The sequence below is a fragment of the Xenopus laevis genome, chromosome 3S (assembly GCF_017654675.1).
Source record: "Xenopus laevis strain J_2021 chromosome 3S, Xenopus_laevis_v10.1, whole genome shotgun sequence".
In the NCBI taxonomy this organism is placed as follows: domain Eukaryota; kingdom Metazoa; phylum Chordata; class Amphibia; order Anura; family Pipidae; genus Xenopus; species Xenopus laevis.
This window is the reverse complement of record NC_054376.1, coordinates 52,213,178-52,237,047: the sequence shown is the minus strand read 5'-3', so window position 1 is coordinate 52,237,047 and position 23,870 is coordinate 52,213,178. Positions and strand designations below refer to the sequence as shown.

At 37.5% G+C, this 23,870-nt stretch overlaps 1 protein-coding gene across 4 annotated transcripts in view; it reads left to right on the top strand.

Annotated features, from left to right (window-relative positions):
* The window catches only part of myo5a.S (myosin VA S homeolog), a 90,476-nt gene that overhangs the window by 54,404 nt on the left and 12,202 nt on the right, over positions 1-23,870 (top strand). For 2 of the 4 annotated variants that reach the window (XM_041588303.1, XM_041588305.1), the window contains exons 12-30: positions 4,332-4,472; positions 4,810-4,935; positions 5,662-5,745; positions 8,797-8,961; positions 9,053-9,150; positions 9,658-9,744; positions 9,866-9,974; positions 11,373-11,584; positions 11,997-12,153; positions 13,636-13,875; positions 14,058-14,306; positions 14,809-14,902; positions 15,391-15,536; positions 15,637-15,750; positions 16,113-16,256; positions 16,476-16,529; positions 18,223-18,450; positions 19,077-19,085; positions 20,956-21,056. In XM_041588303.1, the coding sequence (XP_041444237.1) occupies positions 4,332-4,472; positions 4,810-4,935; positions 5,662-5,745; positions 8,797-8,961; positions 9,053-9,150; positions 9,658-9,744; positions 9,866-9,974; positions 11,373-11,584; positions 11,997-12,153; positions 13,636-13,875; positions 14,058-14,306; positions 14,809-14,902; positions 15,391-15,536; positions 15,637-15,750; positions 16,113-16,256; positions 16,476-16,529; positions 18,223-18,450; positions 19,077-19,085; positions 20,956-21,056 (2,558 nt within the window). The remainder of the gene's footprint in view (positions 1-4,331; positions 4,473-4,809; positions 4,936-5,661; positions 5,746-8,796; positions 8,962-9,052; positions 9,151-9,657; positions 9,745-9,865; positions 9,975-11,372; positions 11,585-11,996; positions 12,154-13,635; positions 13,876-14,057; positions 14,307-14,808; positions 14,903-15,390; positions 15,537-15,636; positions 15,751-16,112; positions 16,257-16,475; positions 16,530-18,222; positions 18,451-19,076; positions 19,086-20,955; positions 21,057-23,870) is intronic. The other 2 variants (XM_041588304.1, XM_018255441.2) reach the window with 1 other exon arrangement.

The window sequence follows — 23,870 nt, the reverse complement described above, 5'->3', positions numbered from 1 at the left end:
TTTTAAAGACTTGAGATCTTCGTGAGACTTTTTTTCCTATTTAACATGGAATTTATTTCCAGGCACAAATCTACAGTAAATTATATAAATGCTCAACTTCTACCTGTCTTAAGGTGGCCATAGACGCACAGATAATATTGTACAAAAACATTTTCATACGATATTCAGTGCGTGTATGGTGGGAAAAGAGCCGACCAATATCGACAGAAGACTTGATTATCAGTCGGCTCGTCGATAGGGCTGGACGGAAAATTTTGATCAGGTGCCTTTGAAGGGACCCAAACATCGGCCATTGTTAGTGCTGAATCGTCCGATACAGGTAGAATTCTGTTGTTTCTACCCGAATATCTACCTGTATATCTGACGATTCAGCTCTACACGTGTGTATTGAAACGAATGATGATTCTTGGAAAGATCTTTTCCAATAAAGATCATAATTGTTACGTCTATGGCCACCTTTACTTAAATGATCTGATCAATCGGACATGTAAACTTCTAGACAAGAATGTTCTGTTAGACAGTTGGGTTGAACATGATAGAATTAGCTGATTTGATCCTTATAGTACAAATTCAATAATTCAACCCAAGGCTGATCCAATATCTTACGAAAACTATCTGATTCTATAGCTTCCATATTTTAGCAAAACAAAAAGGGGACTATGGGAGGGACATATTTGTTGCTCAAAGGAGACCATCAATGTTTTCACAAGTCATGCAACATTTAAAGGCATAACCAGAAATAATCAATAAGCTTAGAATTTTAAGATGTTTACATATTACTAAAGTAAACCTTGACATTTTAAGCAAAACCAGAACACCAAGATGTAGTCTCAAAAAGCTGGTCTATCCAAAAAAGTTGGACATGTAAAAATCATAGAGATCCACTTTCTGATTAGCCAATGAACCTCACCTCCTGCAGACATCATTTTACTTTTTTTCCCAGATATAGGTAAAACATTTTTATTTTGGCAAGCGGATCGCTTTTAAGCCCCCACTATAGATGTATAGTACTGCCAGAAGAAAACCAGAACATGAGCTATACGTTTATATTGTTATTTATGGGCGATGCCACAGAAGAGAAAACAGAAACAGGTTTTCAAAAAAAAATTTCCTTTCATCACATTCTTTTTGTCTGGCTACCGTCTGATCATTAGGAACGTGTAAGATGTTGCCTTAGGCAGTGAGAGGAATTTGACATGAAACCACACGTGTTAGAATGTAAAATATCCAAAGTGACATGAAATCTACAACAATGTTTCCATTTAAGATTAAATATAATTTTATCAAATATGTTGAACATAAATTTACTACAGGATCTATTCTCTGGAATGCATCACCAGACCTTAAGTCTGCTAAAAATCATTTAAACGTTAAATAAACCCAATGGGAATGTTTTGCCATTAAGTACCAGTTACTGTTTTATTAATACAGAGACAAAGGAAATGATTTTTAAAAAATTAGGATTATTTGTTTAAAATGAAGTCTGTGGGGCAAATTCACTAAGCTTCGTAGTTGCGCCAGTGTCCGCTTCGCCGCACTTCGCTAGGCGTATTTTCGCCAGTGATATGCAAATTCACTAAAATCCGAAGTTGCGCTCAGGGGAAGCATAAGGTCGGCGAAGTTGCGCTAGCGTTAATTCGCCAAGCAAAGCGAATATGGAGGAATATGTAGCATCACTACACAAGCCTGGGAAACCTTCAAAACAGCAAATAAAATTTTTATTTTGCCCTACACATCTGCCCACTGTATAGTTAAGGTACCATGAGTTAGGAAATGTAGGGGGGAAGGAGGGGAGCCCCAAAAAGAATTTCGATCTTTTTCAGCCTATCACCCATAAAAAATGAAAAAACACCAGTGTTTTTTGAGACTTAGAAAATTTTTTAACTTTTTTTGGAACAATCCCTATCTACTCTGTTGCACTTCGCCTGGTCTGAGGTGGCGAAGGAAGTCTAGCGTAAAAGGTAGCGTTCTGAAAAATCCGCACGTTAGTGAATTTGCATAGTTTCGTCCGTTGCGCAAATTCGCCAGGCGTAAGGGTGCGAAGTAACACTAGCAAATTTAAGCCAGTGTCCGTTAGTGAATCGGCGAATTAACGAAAATGATATACGCTGGCGAATTAACGCTAGCGTTAGGCACTTCGTCGTTTAGTGAATTTGCCCCTATGTGAGATAGCCTTCCTATAATTTGGAACTTTCTGGACAACAGGATCCCATACCTTTACCCTATTTTAATTGTCATATTTTCGGTTAAATGTATAACTTGGTGACTCATCCTGTAGCAACTGGCAAGGGGAGAATACACTCATAGTTAAAAGACAATTATAACCTGATTATAAATACTGTTTGTGTTCAATCATTGCTCTAAAACTTCCCATTAAAAATGTTGGCATTAGCTGTACTGCTCTGGCAGTTTAAGATTATGGAATGGCCATGAGTAGCATGTCCTCATTCATGCCTTTACAGCGGTGGTTCACCTTTAAACTATATTATTTTATAGAACGGCCAATTCTAAGCAACTTTTTAATTGATTTTCATTATTTATTTTTTATAGTTTTAAAGATATGTGTTTTTATTCTGACTCTTTGCAGCTTTCAAATGGGCTGCAAAGAGTCATGAAAGGGGCCATGCAGAACCATTATCAGCTGACAAAATTGATGGCCCATTTGCTAATTAGCTAATGGAATTTTCTATTCCACTGGCCAATATCTGTATGGAGGCTGATTAGATATCTCCTGGGAAGGTGATCATTTTTGGCTGATACAGGACAGTCAGTAAATGATAGCTTGTGTATGGCTACCTGAACCTAGAGTTCTCAGTCTGCAAGAAGAACTAAGCATCTCTCAAAGGGCTAAGGAGAGCATGGTTACAAGATTTTATAAGTGGAGTCCAGAGACACCTATAAAGTCCTGTATAAACTGAGTGCATTCCCTTATGGTCACAGCCTCGAAATTCCATTAAATAAACACAAAACAAGCATGTTAGTATCAACCCCCTACAGCTGAATACTTGTGTGTGTGTGTGTGTGTGTGTGTGTGTGTGTGTGTGTGTGTGTGTGTGAACCAAAAAAACGGGGCATTCTTGGGCCAATTGCTTCAAGTAGGGTCTCTGCATGGGGCCACTACCATGGTCTTGAAATGCAGATTGATGGGAGCCCTAAAGAAGAGAACGGATCATTTTTTTTTTATCTTTGCAGAATGACCTTTCCTGTATAATTTGTTGAGGAAGCTTTTTGCCCCCTTTATCCCCAACTTTATAGTAGCTTAAAGAGTGTATCTGTTTTAAGTAAACTGCAAAAGTAATAAACTTCATTTTTTTTGGACGCTGGCGCATTTTCGCCAGCGAATGTGCCCGGCATCCAAATAATGGAAAAAACGAGCATAAAAAACGAGACGCTGGCGCCAGATCTGCCAGAGAATTAATAAACTCACCATTGTGGAACATTTTATTGTTTAAGCCTGCACTTGCATCTAGTGCCTTTTACTACATAATTGTGCATCCATAGCTACTTAATGGTACTAACCACTGCCCCCATCTATGAGGGCGCCTATATATGATTGTGACAATATCATTTTACTAGGGCACCATTGAGCATTCCAGGTTCATTTGTTTCTTTCTAGCAGAGTGGCAATTCTATGGCAGCATTTGTAGGCTGTTTTATCAGTTAACCTTTTGTATGTTATAGAATGACCAATTCTAAGCAACATTTCATTTGGTCTTCACAATTTTTTTTCTATAGTTTTTTTTAATGATTTTCCTTCTTCTGATTCTTTCTAGTTTTCAAAATGGGGATCAATGACCCCATATAAAAAACAAATGCCCTGTAAGGCTACAAATGTATTGTTGTTGCTACTTTTTATTACTTATCTTTCTATTTAGGGCCTCTTTTATTTCATATTCCATATTCAATATTCATATTCAAATCAGTGTATGGTTGCTAGGGCAATTTAGACCCTAGCAACCAGATTGCTGAATTTGGAAACAGAATGTCTCAGAATATCAGTCTCTACATCATACTAAAAGTGAACTCAAAGGTGAACAACCCCTTTAAGGGAACATTGTGTCACACTGTTACAATAATAAGGATAGATTTTGTTAATATCTATTTGTTTTCTATCATAATGGGCTTTCTAGGTTAACATGCAGGAAATAAACTGCATCTTTACCTGATTTTCATTGAATGTTTTGAATCATTTAGCATTGGTCTTTGTTTTATTATGGATGGCAATGAACCTTTGACTAAAGACTGCCAACTGTATAGTGTATTTTATTGAATGTTCTCCTTGCATATACAATATACACAATAAAAGAATACATATTTTTCCCTCCTTCTAGCATGTTTTTAAGTTGGAACAAGAAGAATATATGAAGGAGCAAATTCCATGGACGTTAATTGATTTTTATGATAACCAACCTTGTATCAATCTCATTGAAGCTAAAATGGGTGTTCTGGATCTTCTTGATGAAGAATGCAAGGTTGGTGATCTAGATAGCGCAACTAAAATATATATTTGTGTTTTTTGCTTATGAAGTGAAATTTAAATTTTAGAATCTTAGCTATGTATGTGAATTTATAAAGCATGGAAAAAGAAGAGGAGGAGAAAGCTTTACACCCAATTCTGGAGTAAAAAGATCTGCAGGGGCAGGAGGCAATGTGAAGAAAATATGGCAGCTTGTGCCTATTTCTTTTTATATTTTAAGCTGAAATGGTAAAAAGTCTTTGCTTGATTTTCTTTCTAATTCTACTTGTGAAATGTTGCTACTCATTTCTTTGAACTTCGACTAACTGTATTTAAAACCTTTTCTTTTGCAGATGCCCAAAGGGTCAGACAGCACATGGGCACAGAAGTTATACAATACTCATCTTAAGAAATGTGCATTATTTGAAAAGCCACGTCTGTCTAATGTGGCTTTTATTATCAAACACTTTGCAGACAAGGTAAGTCTTCTGCATGATATAAGAGTTCAGTAAAGTTAAATAATAGTTATTCTATAGATACATAGAATATATGCTATATACTACAAGCTAATAGGCAAATGTTTTGCTAAATACATGTTGAATAAGCTGCTTCCAGGCATAGGCGAGAGGGGTGGGGTGGAAAGGGTTTAGATCCTTGTAATAAAAAGGATTTTTTTTTGTGTTTTGGTTGGGCAGTTTTTCACTTCCCACTGTTCCAGTGAATCAGGCAGTATTTATTCATTTAGCCCACCAGCTATTTGGTCAACATACTTTAGGGCTCTGCCAGTGTATGGCCACATTAAGGCTAACCTGACAATTAATGGAAAGCAAGATTGAACAAATAAAAACCATATTAGACTAACCCAAATGTGCCCTTGTTGTAGAATTAGAAATATCATTCTCAGCCAACTTCTCCGTAATGAACATGGAGAGATGAGAAGAACCAAATGGTTATTACCAGCTATCATGTGCAGTGACTTTATCAATGGAGTAAACTGACTAACAATGGCAGGCATCTCTACCAACCCCTCATTGACTATGATGTCTTTTTTTTTTTTTCTTCTTTTTTTTTACAATAAACGTTACAGTAGGGACCACTTCTATTACATGTTGATTTTTTAACATAGTATTGGACAGAGTCAGCATAATGGAAATGTCACAGATGAAATGTAATCATTGCATTTCATTTTTTGTTGGTTTTTTTAGGTAGAGTATCAGTGTGAAGGTTTTCTGGAAAAGAACAAAGATACAGTATTTGAAGAACAAATTAGAGTGCTGAAAGCAAGTAAGGTGAGTTGTAAGGAATGTTTTTTGAGGAGTATCTTTATGGTCAAGGCTCACATTCAGTTTTTATATAATCCTTTAGGAATGGCCTGTTTTTTGTATGTTGGTGAAGGTAGAATCAGCAGCATAAAATGACAGTATAATTATATTCTTTGTCATGGACAATTCTGTTTATCTCCTCCCTTGAACCATTGGTCCCCAGCATTTCATGCAGTTCATGAGACAGTGTGGCCCTTAACCAGTTCATAACACTGTTACCCACAAGCATTTCAAGACACAGTGTCAACCCCAAGCTCAACGATCCCCAAGATGTCTACAGATGGTTTGTGGGGGTAATTTATATAACGTGGCATTTCACAGTCTCATTTCTCAAGACTGTGATAAGGGTGGCAAGTGATTATAGAAGGTATGCCAGTACACATGGGCACATGGCCTAAATGGATCCGATATATTCAGCTGGCCTATAATCAGCCCTGACTGAACTCTGTACTTTTTCTTTCTGTCTTAAAATGTAGTAGAATGGTTAGCGAAATATGGCAGCGGGGCTGCCATCAGGGAGGACAGGGGGGAGCATTGTCCCGGGCCTGGAGGATTTTAGTTCTTAAGGGGGGACCCGGCTGTGCTGTACTTCTTTAGCCGGACCCCCCCCCGCGCTGTCTGTGACCTGCCGAGTTTGTATTTGAGGGTTCAGAATGTGCTCCCTGGCCTTTTTGGTTCCTGTTTTTGTATGGGCGAGGGACCCTGGCCACCATTTTTTTAACTTTTGGGGAGGGCCTGGCCACAATTTTATATTTTACGTGAATGTTTGAGGGTGCCCTGGCCACCAATATATTTTTTTATGGAGGCCCTTACCACCAATATTACTTTTATGGGGGCCCTGGCCACCAATGTTTTTTTTTTTTTTTTAATCATGTGTGGCCCTAGCCACCATTTTTTTATGGGGGCCCTGACCACTTGTGTGGGGGGCACTGGCCACCAATGGTTAAGTTTTTAACAAATGATTTTTATTCTGTACATGTAAATGTACATGCTAAAGGTAAGTGCAATTTAAATAAGTGTAGATACCTACTTAAAGAGTCTACCTTGAAGTGGTGGTTAATAATCCTTTGGCCAAAACTATTTGTGGTTTTTGTGCTCATGTCTTTGTTGCCTTTTTACTGTGGTGTGGGTGGAGCTTGTAGTGCAGTGGGCGGGGCCCAGACTTTTTTTTTTCGTACGGGCCCCGTGATTTCTGATGGCAGCTCTGAATGGCAGAATGTATCTAAGTTCTTTTGGAGTGTCACACTTTGTCAACAACTGATCCAGATGTGTTTTATAGAAAAAATTACTAATGCTTGCACAGTATAAAGTTAGTTTTAATAATGCTAATAGTAGTTTTCAAAAATTGTAGCTGGTATGTCTTATTCTTTTTTCTCTCTCCCCATATCCCCTTCGACACATGGTCATCAGAAGGTAAAAACTTTTAAGCAAGCTTCCCTAATAAATTGCTGCTTTCCTGTAGCAGGTCAACATTAATTTGCTTCTAACTGCATGTGGTTTGGAACCATCAACAGCATGGTATATGCCACTTAAATAAATCAAATTCTGCAGTGTCCTAGCAGTATAGGCCATAAAGCCTGGGCTTAAAATGTAGTAGAATATTTAGTTGGATGTGGCAGAATATATCTAGGTTGGATGAAGAATACAAGAGTTTTGGAGTGTTACAATTTGTCAATAAATGATGTAGATTTGGTTTTGGGCAAAAATATTACCGGTATGTAATTCTGGCACATTATAGTTCTTATTTTTACTAACCTAATAGTATTTTTAAGTATGTTTAAGTAATGTGTTTTTCTCTCCTCCATATTCCATTCAACTCATGTTCATCAGAAGGTAAAAACTCTAAGTAAGCTTCCCTAATAAATGGCTGCTTCCCTGTAGCAGGCCCATAGTGCCTTGCTTCTTACTGCATGGCGTGGGGAGGTTGGGAGGGTTGGAACCATCAAAAGCATGGTACATGCTACTGGAAAAGATTAGATGCTGCAGTGTCCTCTGGATTTTCAGTAAAGGAGCAATGTTAACTACTTAAATGCTGCTATGTGTTTGTACCAACAAACTAGGTACTTGGCTGTCTAAAGTCAATCCTAGGAACTAGGTGTGCTTCATGTTATTTTAACATGAAGTCCAAAAGCTGTTTCTTTCCCTGCTATTATATCTTTTGTGCCAGCAGGGCATGTTGTTTGTATGTTGTTGCTTTTGTATGGTAGTGTGCAAAAGAGAGCCATTTTGTGGTTTTACTAAATGCATTGTACAGGGGTACGACTACTGTGTATAAAGTTGGCCATATAACAGACTCATTGTTTGTATTGCCATGATTTTGTTATGTGTGCATCTATGTTTTTATTTATATAACGCTACTTATGTATGCAGCACTATACAGCCAAACAATAAATTAATAGAAGAGGTAGTCATTACAATAATAGCTACAAATAAATACAAAGTTCAGTTGCATTAAAGATTTAGCGGTAAGTGTCAGCGACAAGAGGAAGGAGGTCCTGTGCTGTAATGTTTACTATTTACGTGTAGTTAATACACTTATGCACACGTTATCTCTTGGGTTTCCATGTTTGTTAAACCAGATGGGACTAAAAAGTGTCATACAGGAAAAAGACAGCATTCAAAAATAACCCAACAAGAAATAATCAGACCAGCTGAAAAGTGACCTTTTCAATAACTGAGCAATGGAGGGTGTTTGGGGTGGAATGGGGTCATAATATGGATTGACAGTTAGTGTGATGAACTGCCAGCTTACTCTTTAATGAACCTTGCTTTCCAGCTTGTGTTCCATTGCAGTTGTACGTTTCTTCTTGTTCTCTAAATAAGCATAAGAGGCAGAGCAGTGCATCTTGTAGGCAGAAATGGTGCTATTGAGAAGATGCCACTGATATGAAATAATAAGAAATGTTCTTGCCACACTTTTTAATGTCCTAAAACTATATTGTCTATACAGTATATGGCCCCAACAGAATTCATATTCCAGCATATTTATTGTTAATGAAATGTGTTATTCCCTCCTAGTTTACACTGCTAACAGAACTGTTCCAAGAAGAGGAGCAGAACTTGAGCCCTACTTCTTCTGCGCCACCCTCAGGCAGAACTTTGCTATCCCGCACTGGGTTGCGCTCCCTGAAGCCCAAGCCTGACCAGACAAGCAAGGAGCATAAAAAAACTGTCGGCCATCAGGTAACATGACAAAACAAATGTTGCATTCCCCACAATTTGATATATAAATAGATAATTACTTTGCTAACATTGTTTTTCATTCCTGTTGCAGTTCAGAAATTCCCTTCACCTTCTAATGGAGACTCTCAATGCCACAACCCCACATTATGTGCGTTGCATTAAGCCAAATGACTTCAAGTACCCCTTCACGTATGTCTAAGTAAACTCTTTACATCTAATTCTGCAAACTGAATGTGATGTATGAAAAATAAACATGTACAAGTATGAATATTGGGGAATAGTCCATGATTTAAAACAAGTGCTTATAATCGATCGACAAACCGACTGATATCCAAGTCTTCTGCCGATATCGGCTCGTTTTCCACCATAGACGCACCGAATATCGTACCAAAATTTGTTTTGTACGATATTATCTGGGCGTCTATGGCGACCTTAGTCAGAGCGGACAAATTACTATAAAATGTTGTCCTAATGTGGCTTCTATATAGGTGACAACTGGAGGATATGACCTAATTATGCTCCCTATTTGTTTTGATCATTTACCCAAAGCAAGTGCTGACTTCAGTGCACATTCTGTGCCATGATTTGTAGCACTTTACAGAGTACCAGCAATAAATAACCTGGATATTATTACAAAATATGTACTTGTTTACTATTTTAATCTAATACAGTAATTGTTTTGAATCCCTGTTGTAGATTTGACTCTAAACGAGCAGTGCAGCAGCTTAGGGCTTGCGGTGTACTGGAAACCATCCGAATCAGCGCTGCTGGATTTCCTTCTAGGTAGGCACCCCATTTTCAATTTTCACATTCTAATGGCTTCTGGTTCATTGAATAGATATGTGTTCTACACTGAGCAGAGGTGTTCTGGCCACTGATAAGTGCCTTATTTTTCTTGCCATAGGTGGACATATCAGGAATTTTTTAGCAGATACCGTGTTTTAATGAAGCAAAAAGATGTTCTCAGTGATTGGAAGCAAACCTGCAAAAATGTTCTGGAGAAGCTTATTTTGGTACGGCACACTTGTTTAAAAATATATTTTTTTAAATGGATCTTGTACTTTTATTCCTGGGTCTTCAGCACAGATGATATGCTGTATTGTAATGTACACATACTATCATGCTACAGGGTAAATAACCACTACTTTCAGTTATGAATATACATACAACTGAAACAATGTAGCATCAGCTTTCCTCCAACCAAGACTCTGCTTTGCATAATGTCCTGGAAAACTATTTAGAATGATATTGTAAAATGCATTCTGAAAACGGCATTTATCACAGGCTGGGAATTAATTCAAAACTATTGCTTACAAAGTCTTCTTCAAGGTGTAGTGTTTTTTCTTAGCATCTCAGTGATACCGCAAGGATTAATTTGCATTATTCTGATGTTGGCTCTGTGCTTTCGACTGCAAAAAACACTGGAATCATTATCAGAGGTGCAAGTGTATTATTCTGTACATACACACCTAAACTACAACAGCCATGAATAATAGGTTTCATATAATTCACTGAAACCTGGGGGGTGTTAGAAATGGAGCATTTGTAGAGCACTTAAATATATGTATTATAAATCACTTAAATATTGAACTCCTTGTTGACTACTAACTTAACAAAAAGATGTTCATTAGTGCATTTTACAACCCAGGCAGGTTTGGTTTTAGTATGATATAGAGATTGATATTTTGAGACAATTTTCAACTAGATTTCATGTTGTATCATGTGTGGTTTTGAGTTTCCTAGCTTTTTATTCAACAATTCTCCAGTTTGTATTTTCACCAATCTAGTTGCTAGAGTTCATATTCCTCTAGCAACTATGCACTAAATAAAAGTCGCAAATGCAATAAACTCATAGCCGTATAGAGCATTTGTTAGATGAGGTCGGCTGGAAAGAATCAGAAGAAAAGGGCAAAACATGCTTTAAATTAGCCATTCTATAATGTCCTAACGTTACCTTAAAGGGATTCTGTCATGATTTTTATGATGTCGTTTTTATTTCTAAATTACACTGTTTACACTGCAAATAATTCACGCTACCATATAAAATTTCATTCCTGAACCAGCTAGTGTATTTTTTTAGTTGTAATATTGATGTGTAGGCAGCCATCTCAGGTCATATTTGCCTGGTCATGTGCTTTCAGAAAGAGCCAGCACTCTAGGATGGAACTGCTTTCTGGCAGGCTGTTGTTTCTCCTACTCAATGTAACTGAATGTATCACAGTGGGACCTGGATTTTAATATTGAGTGTTGTTCTTAGATCTAAGAGGGAGCTGTTAACTTGTGTTGGGGGCTGCTATCTGGTTACCTTCTCATTGTCGTTAGAACTGCAAAACATACTGTACACGGATTCTCACATTTAAGTTTCTGTTTTCTCTCAACCAATTTTTTTCTTGGGTTTCCATTGGTAACAGGACAAGGATAAATACCAGTTTGGTAAGACAAAGATTTTCTTCCGTGCTGGTCAAGTGGCCTATCTGGAAAAGATCAGAGCAGACAAGCTGAGAATGGCCTGTATCCGAATCCAGAAGACAATCCGATCATGGCTTTTGAGGAAGAAATATTTGCGCATGAAGAAAGCAGCCATAACAATCCAGAGATATGTTAGGGGATACCAGGCACGATGGTAAGTTAGACCCCTGAAGCTGCTGTCACCATGGTTAATTAATTCTGTTTTTGCATAATGTGCAATTTTGGTGTTGCAGCCCAAAATGCTCCTTGCTTTTCATGGGAACTAAAATGACCCACTCACAGCAGTGTATTTTTGGAAATCTGTAAAAAGTGTCGGGCTAGCCTGTATGAATATTAAGTTTTGTGGTAGTTTAGGAGGTACTTTAGCTGAATTAGGAAATATAGAACTGCGTCTGCTATTTCCAACACTAGTAAGTTGCAAAAGATCACCAACACTGTTTGAACTGAACAAGCGGACAATTGTTGGCCTTGGCTAGCAACAGCAGCTCTGAAGTATGAGTCTTTTTGAACTGTCATTTTTTGATTATTATACTTCAGCTTATTACTTTCTTACTTTATATATTCAGTTATGCACAGTTTCTGCGTAGAACACGGGCTGCAATTATTATCCAAAAATTCCAAAGGATGTACGTTGTTCGGCAGAAGTACCAGCATATACAGTCGTTTACTCTTGCTCTCCAGTCATATCTGCGTGGTTATGCAGCAAGGAAGAGATATCAAGAGGTAAGACGTTAATTTAAGACTTCCATGAGATCCATCATAAACTCATACATTAGGATTTTATGTTTGTTATGTTTTGCTACTCTAAAAAGAACAATGTAGATTTCCCAACTATCCCATTCTGGTTTAAATCAACATCTAGTGGACATTGGGACAGAACAAGGGCCAGTGCTCTGTTTGTGAATATGAAGCACTCATAAAGTGCAGAATGAGTCAGAGCAGCCATGTTTTATATAGTTGTACTAACACTTTACTATTAAAATAAACACAGGAAGCCTCAATATTATTTTGTTTTTATCTCTTACAGCTTAATTCCCTTTACACCTGCAGTTAAAGCGAGTTGCCATATTTTGTTTTTGTTTTTTTGTTTTTTTACTACAAGACTGAAAACCTACCATAACAAATAGTAGTTGCGCTGCTATAGCATTTCTGCTGCAACTGCACTTGCTAACAGAATCAGCACACTTTATATTTGCCTTTTTTGCTGTTTGCTACTGTATAAGAGCAGTTATATATTTTTTTTAATAACTTAGTGTATTATTTTCCCATCTTTGTCTCTTTTTAATGCCTATAAGGACACTTTAAAGATATATTGTATGATTAGTAATAGGAATATCTATTATTGGGGTCAGTGTGATTAAATAAAGCATCCTTACAGTACTGTATTAAAAACACCAACACCTTTTATTGTGGTGTCCATCAATTACAAATGATACACATTATTATCATTCAAACATTAATCAAAGGTTTTTGTCTCCAATGGAGTTTTGCACTTTGGCCTTTCCAAATACTAAGTAAAAACTAAGAGAAACCCACACTAAGGGGCAGATTTACATAGGGTCGAATATCAAGGGTTCATTAACCCTCGATATTCAACTGCCGAATGTAAATCCTTCGACTTCGAATACCGAAGTCGAAGGATTTAGCGCTATTCCTACAATCGAACGATCGAAGGAATAATCGTTTGATGGAACGATTAGATCCTTCAAATCGAACGATTCGAAGGATTTTAATCCATCGATCGAAGGATTTTCAGAAAATTGTTAGGAAGCCTATGGGGACCTTCCATTGGCCTCGGTATGTTTTAGGTGGCGAACTAGGGGGTCAAAGTATTTTTTAAAGAGACAGTACTTCGACTATCGAATGATTTTTAGTTCGAATCGTTCAAAGTCGTAGTCGAAGTAGCCAATTCGATGGTTGAAGTAGTCATATTCGACCATTCGAAATTCAAAGTTTTTTTTCTTCTATTCCTTCACTCGAGCTAAGTAAATGGGCCCCTAAGTGGTTATAATGTATTTGAACTATTTCCACAAGATGCAGTTGGCCATATTTTGGGGACAATATGCTTTCAGTACAGATATATGTACTTTCATATAAGTGCTAAATGGCACATCACATTTTTGTTCAGTATATTGAATGCAAATTGCCATTAGTTAATAAAGCCTTTAATTATTTTATTAATTATTTTATTTTTTCCCTTTGCAGATTCTTCGAGCTCACAAAGCTACCGTCATTCAGAAGCATGTGCGTGGCTGGTTAGCCCGTGTCACATATAAGAGAAGTTTAAGTGCTATTCTGTACCTGCAGTGTTGTTACCGCAGGATGATGGCCAAAAGGGAACTGAAGAAACTAAAGATAGAGGCACGCTCCGTGGAACACTACAAGAAACTCAACTATGGGATGGAGAACAAAATCATGCAGTTGCAGCGTAAAGTTGATGAGCAGGTACTGTGCAGTTGATCTGTTCCTGAGTTCATCTTAGTATGGTACTGAACTATTCTATACAGGATTGGGAATGATCTATACTGAGTAGTGTCCATTCAGTAGCATAGTACCTGTATTTTAAGCAACAGAATGTGAAAATAGCTGATGTACAATTTCAGCATGAGTCCTCTGTATGTTCACAGAATAAAGACAACAAATCCTTGCTGGAGAGGCTAACACACCTGGAGGTCACATACAATGCAGACAAAGATAAGCTAAGAAATGATGTTGACAGACTGCTCCATGTTGAAGAGGAGGCCAAAAATGCAGCAAACAGAATGGTCAGCTTGCAGGATGAGCTTGCCAGGCTTAGGAAAGAGCTGCAGCAAACACAGACTGAAAAGAACCGCATTGAAGAGCGGGCAGAGAAATACCAGACAGAGACTGAACGGGTAGGAACTGATATGTCTAATCTAATGTAATTTGAATCTTTTGCTCACTGCATGAAATAAAAATTAAATGACTCCTTAAAGGATTGTGCCACTACAACCCACTTAAAAGTATAAAATGATGACATGCAACAGTACAGTTCCCTTCAATTCATTGCCAAAAGCTAGGTACATCATGTTTATTTTGAATAAAATTACCTTTCAGAGTAAGATGCATGTCAAATAAATTTGGCTGCAAAATTTTTTAAAAGAATGTGAATTAAAAATACTTTCCAAATGGTAACTTGCTTTCTCGTGATGGAGACCTTATTTAATTGGGGCAAAACATGCACTACCTGTGGGAGAATCAATTATGTGTTCCCTAGCAATTCTTTTCAAAGTCTACTGCTTTCAGTAGATCCAACAATCTACATTGAGCAGTGGCAACCGAATCTAAAGGGCACATTTTTAATTTCTGAACTCTATTATTCGCTGAAACAGCCTGACATTTACTATTGCCCCATAGCTTGTTGCTGAGCTGAGAGAACAGAATGCTTTGCTGAAGACTGAAAAAGAGAAACTGAATCTTTTAATCCAGGAGCAGGCAAAAAAAATGACAGGTATGGTGTCTGAGAGTATTATTTTGATGAAGTACGATCTCTTTTCAGTATATTTTGTAGGGATGCACCGAATCCAGGATTCGGTTCGGGATTCGGCCAGGATTCTACCTTTTTTAGCAGGATTCGGCCAAATCCTTGTGCCCAGCTGAACCAAATCCTAATTTGCATATGCAAATTAGGGGTGGGGAGGGGAAATCACATGACTTTTTGTCTCAAAACAAGGAAGTAAAAAATGGTTTCCCCTTCCCATCCCTAATTTGCATATGCAAATTAGGATTCGGATTCAGTTTGGTATTCAGCCTAATCTTTCGTGAAGGATTCTGGGGTTTAAGTCGAATCCAATATAGTGGATTCGGTGCATTCCTAATATTTTGTATATACAACATCATTAAAAGTGCATTTTTAGGATTAGAGTTGATAAGTAGATATGTCTAGTGTGGTGAAGACTGGAGGCAGTCTCTATAAGCACTGTGTTTGCCTTATTATAGAGGATATGGAGAAGAAAATTATAGAAGAAACAAAGCAGTTGGAGCTTGAACTGAATGATGAACGACTACGGTACCAGAATCTCCTCAATGAGTACAGCCGCCTGGAGGAGCGATACGATGACCTGAAGGATGAAATGAATACCATGGTGCGTTTATTTGTGGGGCTTTTTGCTCTGTGTAATGGACAATGGTAAAACCACTTGCTGAGATCAAACCATTTATCTTGTCACGGGTTTCTTGTTACAGAGTCCTCCAAAGCCAGGACACAAGCGCAGAGACTCTACTCATAGCAGCAATGAATCAGAATACACTTTTAGCTCTGAGATCACAGAGTCGGAAGATTTCCCATACCGATATGAGGTGAGACTATGGCCAAATCACGTTTCTAAGTAAAGGTTTTTGGTGCAAAGACAATTTGGTGATTATAAAGCCATTTATCTCATAAATCTATTTGACAGAACTGATAGCTAAAATATACCTACTGTACCGATACATAACATGATGTTTCTCATAACTGAAACATGGCAACAGTTCCTTTGCAAAAAGATGTAAATAAGCAGTTTGAATGAAACATATACATTTTATCTGATTATTTCCTGTAATTAAATGTTGTTCTCTATTAAACAGGCCATAGAAAGTGTAACTACTGATCTGATTGCACCGATAGCTTATATATTAAAAGCTCTCTGAATATTTTCACATGACAATACAATGTGTTCCAGGAGCCTGCTGATAGAAAAACACCACTGGACATGTCTCTGTTCCTTAAGCTTCAGAAACGGGTAAAGGAACTTGAGCAGGAAAAGCAAGTAATGCAAGATGATTTGGATAAGAAGGAGGAACAGATAATACGAGCCAAAATGATGGTATGATGTAAAGTGTTAAAAATGAATTACATTGCATGAGGATAATATACTGTTGATGTTACTTTTTTAAATGTATTATGTCAACTCGGCATCTACTTTTGTATTGTCACTGCAGTTGGCCACTTTGAATACAGCTGGCAGTTCTGTATTAATGTTAATCCCCTATGTATTGTAAAGTGTTTATGTACCCAAAGTTTCTTATTTTTTGCCTTTAATTAGGAGGAGGCAAAGACACCAACCAGAGGTACAGAACTGGAGTATGAATCACTCAAGGTAAATCAAATCAATAAAAATGGCCTCTTTTGAATACAGATAGAAATTTGACAATTTCCAGAAAAAAGTATGTCTGTGAATGGTTACTAGTCTTCTTGTGTGTCCACAAGAATGTATGTGCTCTCCCAGTAATTTAAGTATTCCCCCAGTAAACTTTGATATTGCAGTGTGGAATTGTCAAACGTCAGGAGCCTCTAACATCCAGGGAACCAGGGCAGATATATTGAAAGCATTGGGAGACAACACAGCAGCTTAATGAAGTACACCATTAAACAACATATTTTTTTCTTTCAGTCCTATCCATCCACAGACTCACTGTGTTTCAGGAATTGCCAAGGGCAGACAGTTACTAACCATACCGAGCCAGTGGAAAAACACTGATAGCTCTGGGAAATCACATGTGCAGTATTATTAGTATTTTAGTAGCGAACATCAAATATGACTTAAAGGCTGTACTTTCTGAACTCTTGGTAACCTTGAAAATATCAGTCAGGCCCAGATAAGCTTAAACTTTTAATTCATTCTGTAAGTGCATTGCCTTTAGATGTTTAAAAACCTAATTCAGATGGTGTTCAATTCACCCTTTCCTGTCATTAACAATCCCGATAAAATCTAATGTTCAAAATTGCATCAAAAAAGCAGCTATTGTTGATAGATAAGAGTTTTTATATGCTCATTTGCTAATATTTAAAATGCTCATTTGCTAATATGTAGAGCAAATAATCTGGACAGATATTGTGCCATGGATGTCTGTCATTTCAGGGATCAGGCATTTTGGAACATTTCAGTTGTGCCCCTTTTGTTCTTTGTACAACACACACACTTACACACACGTGCCCGTTTGCTCTTTGTACTACACACAACCACACACATACACACTTACACTTTTCCAGGAAGCAGTGTAGTAAATGTAAGAAAACATTTCTGGTAAAGTGTAACTGTAATTATAGTCCTTACAAACTCTTTTGCACCAGCATTCACAAATTGCATGTGCTTGTATAAATATTGGACGAAAGCAGCCAACAAAAGTTCGACAGCATATTTAAGGCCACTTAAAGGAGAAGGAAATCTACAGAGGCATTTTATTGCCAAGAGATTAGCTGCAATAGTGCAAGCTAGAATGCTTTATTTATTCTGTAGAATGCTTTACCATACCTGAGTAAAACACTCTAGAAACTCTCTTTGTTTAGGATAGCAGCTGCAGGATTAGCTTGTTATGACATCACTTCCTGCCTGAGTCTCTCCCTGCTCTCTTATAGCTCTGGGCTCAGATTACAGCAGAGAAGGGGGGGGGGAAGAGGAGCAAACTGAGCATGCTCACGCCCAGGGCAAAAAGGTTTATGCTGAAAACAGGAAGTCTGATACAGAAGCCCATGAGTACACAATAGAAGGAAAGAAATGCAGTGTTTCTTTTGACAGAGGACTCAAGGCAGCATTTCTTTGAGGGTTTACTGGTATATTTAGGTGGACCTTTCTGATAAGGCTTACTTAGTATTAACCTTTCCTTCTCCTTTAAACCCACAATATATTATTTCCCTTTAAACAGAGATTCATTTACTATGCTGTCATGCTGTGTTATGTATTGTTGTTTGTGACCTATGTGCTAGTTGACTAAATGTGTGATAGCTTTATTACAATAGTAGAAACCTGTTGTTTCTTTTTGGTTTTCATTCATAAATATGCTCTTTTTCAGCGTCAGGAACTAGAATCTGAGAACAAAAAGCTGAAGAATGATTTGAATGAGCTGCGGAAGGCAATCACTGAGAAAGCTTCCCCAGATGCTAAAGGCCGTGGTGGAACTGTGTATCAAGTTCTCTTGGAGCAGATGACATCAGTAAGTGAGGAACTTGAAGTGCGTAAGGAAGAAGTCCTTATACTGAGGTCCCAGCTGGTGAGCCAAATGGAAGCCATTCCACACAAGGTGAGGCACAACATTGCATAACATTTAGTTAATGAGCTATCTGTTATCAAGGCATAATCATAAGAACTGCCATTTATAGCAATTCATCCAGTACAGGAAATACTCAACCATGCCTTATTGAAATTCAATAATTGGTTTGTCTTTGCTAGTCCAATGTGTTTAGTAAAGGCTGCACCCACCATTTTGGTTTGTCTCACTTCTTGCCCACCAATGAATATATGAGTGTAGAAACACATGGGAAAACTTGACTATGTTTCCTCCAAATTACATCATTTTGGCCAACATTAAAATTCCTGCTTCACAGATCTCAGGTTTATCCATTTCAGGTTTGTTTTTCCACAACAATAAACCGCCAATTGCAGTCTCGTATTTTGCAGCATATTTATCAGAGGGTGATTTCACGCCTTTCAACTCATATCTTTGGGATTTTGAGGAGCATATTTATCAATGGAAAAGGGAAAGTTCACCCTTTTTGCAACATATGTGAAACAGCCCAAAGTAGAAGACACATATTTTTCAGACCTGAACGATGTTTTAATCTCAGTCGTATAATTGATTGTTGGTGTGCAGTGCTTGCTCTGACAAATGTTTTTCCTTTTTCATTGGCTTCCCCATTGATTATGTAGGATGACAAGGTAAGCATTTGTATTGTCACTGCATGATGAGCAATAGATTTGTTCTAGCTACCCATGGCAAATCTACCCTGCATCAGCAGAACCTGGAGAAACACTGATATCTGAATTGCATGCACATATTTTAACAATATATGCATACCCACATGCTGACATCATGACAACTGCTTTCTGTCCCTTAACACTAAAAAGTTCTCATGCCGGCCGTTTGTGTTGTCTTGTCATCACACTCTAATCTTATGTAGATCATGTCTGCTGAAATTATTGAGCTATTCCTTTGACTGTGCAAGCTGTTAGTAATTAATTGTAGGCCGCATGTAAATGCAAAGATGTAACATAACCGAGGGGTGGGGAATTCTGTGCATCACCTTTATTTTTGAATTACCGCAAATGGTGATGACTTTCATCTTTTATTGCTTCCTTTAATATTAAAATTTGACCCTTCTTGAGGATTACTGTTTAGACTATATCTAATTGTTGATTGGGTGAGAACACAGAGACGTTAATGTGTACCCCCCATCACAGGGATTTTGTTTTTGAGTTCTAGGAACAGCTGAGGTTTGCTGGCTTGGATACATTCCACCTCTGATACTATAGTTTTAAAGGGGCAGTTCATCTTTACAAAACCAATTTGGGGTCATTAATTGCCTTCTGGGTAGTGTGTAAAGTGCAAATAAGTGCAATGTCCCAATTTTTTACACTTTGAATACTGCCTTTTGCTAATGCAAAATTGTCACAGTCCTCTGCACTCTGTTTTCTGTGCCCCCTGATACTGTGCTATGCACCTTGATTTGTTTTATCTTGTGTGGGAGCAAAACATAACCATTCAACCAGGCAAATGTGCTGCCTAATTAAACCGTCCTGCATGTGCTACTCTTTGAGCTCTTGTACTTGTAAAGATGGATAAAGTTTCTGACAACATTTTGTCAAAATCACACTGAACAATTCATGAGCCAAAATAATTAGAATTTAGTAGACTTTTTTAAAACTAGAAATCTTTGCCATATGTCATTCTTTCCTCTTCATGTGTCTGTAATGAATGGTTCCTTCATAGTCAGCGCTGCACAATATGGTGGTGCTCTAAAAATACATTTCAATAATAATAATAATAGTAGTGCAAATAAAAATAAGGGCCTTATGGGGGAATGTAATAAAAGTCGCAAAGAGCAAAACAATAAATAAAAAGTCTAATTTTGCAATGTAATACTCTTCCTTAAACTGTTATAACATTGCAAATTTTAATTGCGCATTGTCCACTTTTAAGAAGTGCTTGATCTTTTGGAGCAAACAACAACGTTTTCACTGCGCGCTGGCGCCAACTATAAAATTCGCAAACCTTCTTCAGCTGTCGGAAGTGGTCCCTAAACAGTTTCCGGGTTCGCAAAAGCTAAATTAAATTCACACATAGGCAAATTTGTTCGCACAGAGGCATAACTTTTTGCATTGCGAATATTTTTCCGTTACCGACTTTTATTTAATTCTCCAATTAGTATTTTATATTCATAAACAGTGTCCTGAGCTTCAAAGCCAGTGACGGAACTAGGTGGAGGCGGGCCCTGGTGCGGGCCGTGTAGCCGGGCCCCGCCCCCCACCCTCGTCCGTGTGGCGATGCAGCCGACTCCAGCCAGCGTGACTGCCGGGGGACCCTGCGGGGGTGCGGGCCCTGGCCCAATTGCACCCCTGCTTCCCCGGTAGTTACACCACTGTTCAAAGCAGACAGAAGTCTGCACTCTGACCTTGTTGGTTTAATGAGTATTACGGCTTTTGTATTAAGTGAACATGTTTTTCACTGCTGGAAAAGCCTCATACTACACTTATTCTATATGGTGCCAGCTAAAGTATAAATAATAGTTTGATGTTCTCTTTCTTGCAGGACACAATGACTGAATCTATGGTTCTTTCCGAGGATGTACAGAAGATGAAGGATAAGAGGGAAATTGCCCAGGCATATACTGGCATGAAGGAGACAAATAGGTATGTCAAACTCTTTAACACAAACAGTACAATACTTGATGGTATGTTTTTTTTTTTTTTAAATAAATCTTCTAAGGATTTTAAAGGAATCCTATCAACTTCTTGGTCTGTACTAAACACTATTGCTGTGCTACCATTGTTGTTATACTGAATAAAAGAGAGAGCATCTTGTTGCAGTAATAGTAACTGGAAGAGCGTGCAACTGCCTTACAACTAAATGAGTACAAAACTGATTTGTCACAGCTTCAGGTATAAATTCTTAGATCACTTCTGAACAACCTATTAACCAGCAAGGCCAATTTGGTCACTGGTAGAGGCCTTGTCAGTGATGTCTGATAACATCTATTCATAATTCAAATATGAAGAGACTATTTAAATGTATAAAATCCAAACTTCTAAAAGAATCTATCAGAACCCCATTAAATAAAGTGTGAAAAATAAAGGGATTTTAGGTACTTTCATGTGTGAGTGATAAGAATGCTATGGGCTGGATTCTGATTTATCTTGAGCTCCACCTAGTGACTAATTTTATTTGTTGAAATGTTTATGTTTATAAAAAGTATTTGTTCCCCACACATAATATTCGTTTATCAAGGACCTTTTGCAGCAATAACCAGCTTTGCAGACTGCTCAAAAGTGATTCTCAGATTTACCCCCTGGTTGTGAAACTCAAGTGATCCTTTCTTGAACCACACCAGCATTACTTTAGCCGTGTGTTTGGATCATTGTCCTGCTGAAGTTATTTAATAAACTGATTCAGGTTCTCTAGCAGTGCATTTAACAAGATATACAGTAATCTCCAAGAAACCACTGATCTTTAAAAATAAACATGTATGAAAATCAGTAATAAATTCCTATAAGAAGAAATGCATAAGAAGTCCCCCAGAAACATTTTTGAACCTTGAATTTCTATTCTTTTAAGGAATTCAAGGAGTGACCCATTAAACATGTTACAGTTTGGTGAAATTTAGGGATTTAGAGATTATGTATCTGATCAGTCAAAATACATGTGGAATGTGCTGTTTCAGGTTTACATTATATCATTTGTGACATCCCATATCGTACCACTGATTTCTTTAGTCTCACTTTCATGCAACTGGAAAATAATGTGCTTGTGTATATGCAGTATGTGTGTATTTATATACTACACATATAAATATATTTTTGGCTGTGACCTTTTGCTCATATGTCAGTTGTGATCTTTTTTATCAATAATTTCATTTTGCCATTTTTCAAAATCCCATTTGTGTTTTGCTTTTTCCTTTCCCTTTGTAACTTTTGAAACTATTAAAAGAAACCTGCCTCCAGACTACCAAGAGCTGAATGAGGACGGAGAGCTATGGCTGGTTTATGATGGGTTAAAACAGACCAACAGGTTACCATACTCAAAATGGGGATTTTTGTATCTGCATTTTGCACAATACTAACAATGCTGCTTCAGTGTTCTACTAACATGCCCTTTTTCTTGCAGTCTGCAACAGCCATAGCTTTTTTAGAGAAATTCCGATATATATATATATATATATATATATATATATATAATATATATATATATATATTATCAAAACAGGGGGGTTGTGGGAGCACTCTAAAGGCTTTAAAGTATATATATATATAAGTATAATAAATATAATATTGCATATGTACCCAAATAGGGGTTATTTTGTTACAAAGTTATGATCATAAAATTGATAAGCCACCATACCACGTCAAGGTAAACCCCGAATGGCGGTCCCTAACTTGTTTTATTTTTTATGTGCATTTTAGCATTACCTGTAATCAATGTCCGTTGAACACTGTTTTTTCACTGAGGGCTAAATCCTCCCCAGCCAGCAATCAGGCTTTTAAAGGAGAGATATTCCCAAAACAAACGCCCAATTTTAAAAGCATAGGATCACCACTAGTTTAAAGGGGGGGGGTATGGGGTGCTACAACCACTGAAGCTATGCCACAGCTTCCGGCTAAATAGTGCTCCCACAACCCTCCTGTTTTGATATTGTATATATATATGTTTATATATATGTGTGTGTATATATATATATATATATATATATATATATATATATATATATATATATATATATATATATATATATATATATATAAAAATAAACAAAGCAGTTAAAATGACAAAATGACTTAAAACGTTGACAAATACATTTTGATTTTTTTCACTTTATTTCGAAGTCCCAGTGTAATGCTGTTACATGAATTAGTAGATAGCACCTGGGCATTTGCCTACCATTTTTGAGTGCACCACTCTCTTGGAGTTTTGTTTACCATTGGCTGAGCTTTCAAAGTAGCAACTTCCTTTTAATGTATAACATGCCTTATGGAAACAGTAGTATTTCAGCAGTGACATAAACTTTATTGGATTAACAGAAAATATGCAATATGCATCATAACAAAATGAGACAGGTGCTTAAATGTGGGCACCCCAACAGAGATATTACATCAATACTTAGTTGAGCCTCCTTTTGCAAATGTAACAGCCTCTAGATGCCTCCTATAGCCTTTGATGAGTGTCTGGATTCTGGATGGCGGTATTTTTGACCATTCGTCCGTACAAATCTCTCCAGTTCAGTTAAATTTGATGGCTGCCGAGCATGGACAGCCTGCTTCAAATCATCCCATAGATTTTCCATGATATTTAAGTCGGGGGACTGTGACGGCCATTCCATAATATTGTGCTTCTCCCTCTGCATAAATGCCTTTATAGATTTCCAAGTGTGTTTAGGGTCATTGTCTGAAAAAATGTGTTGCTACTGGGTTGAATTCATCCGACCTTCGAGTTTAACAAGGGCCCCTGTCCCT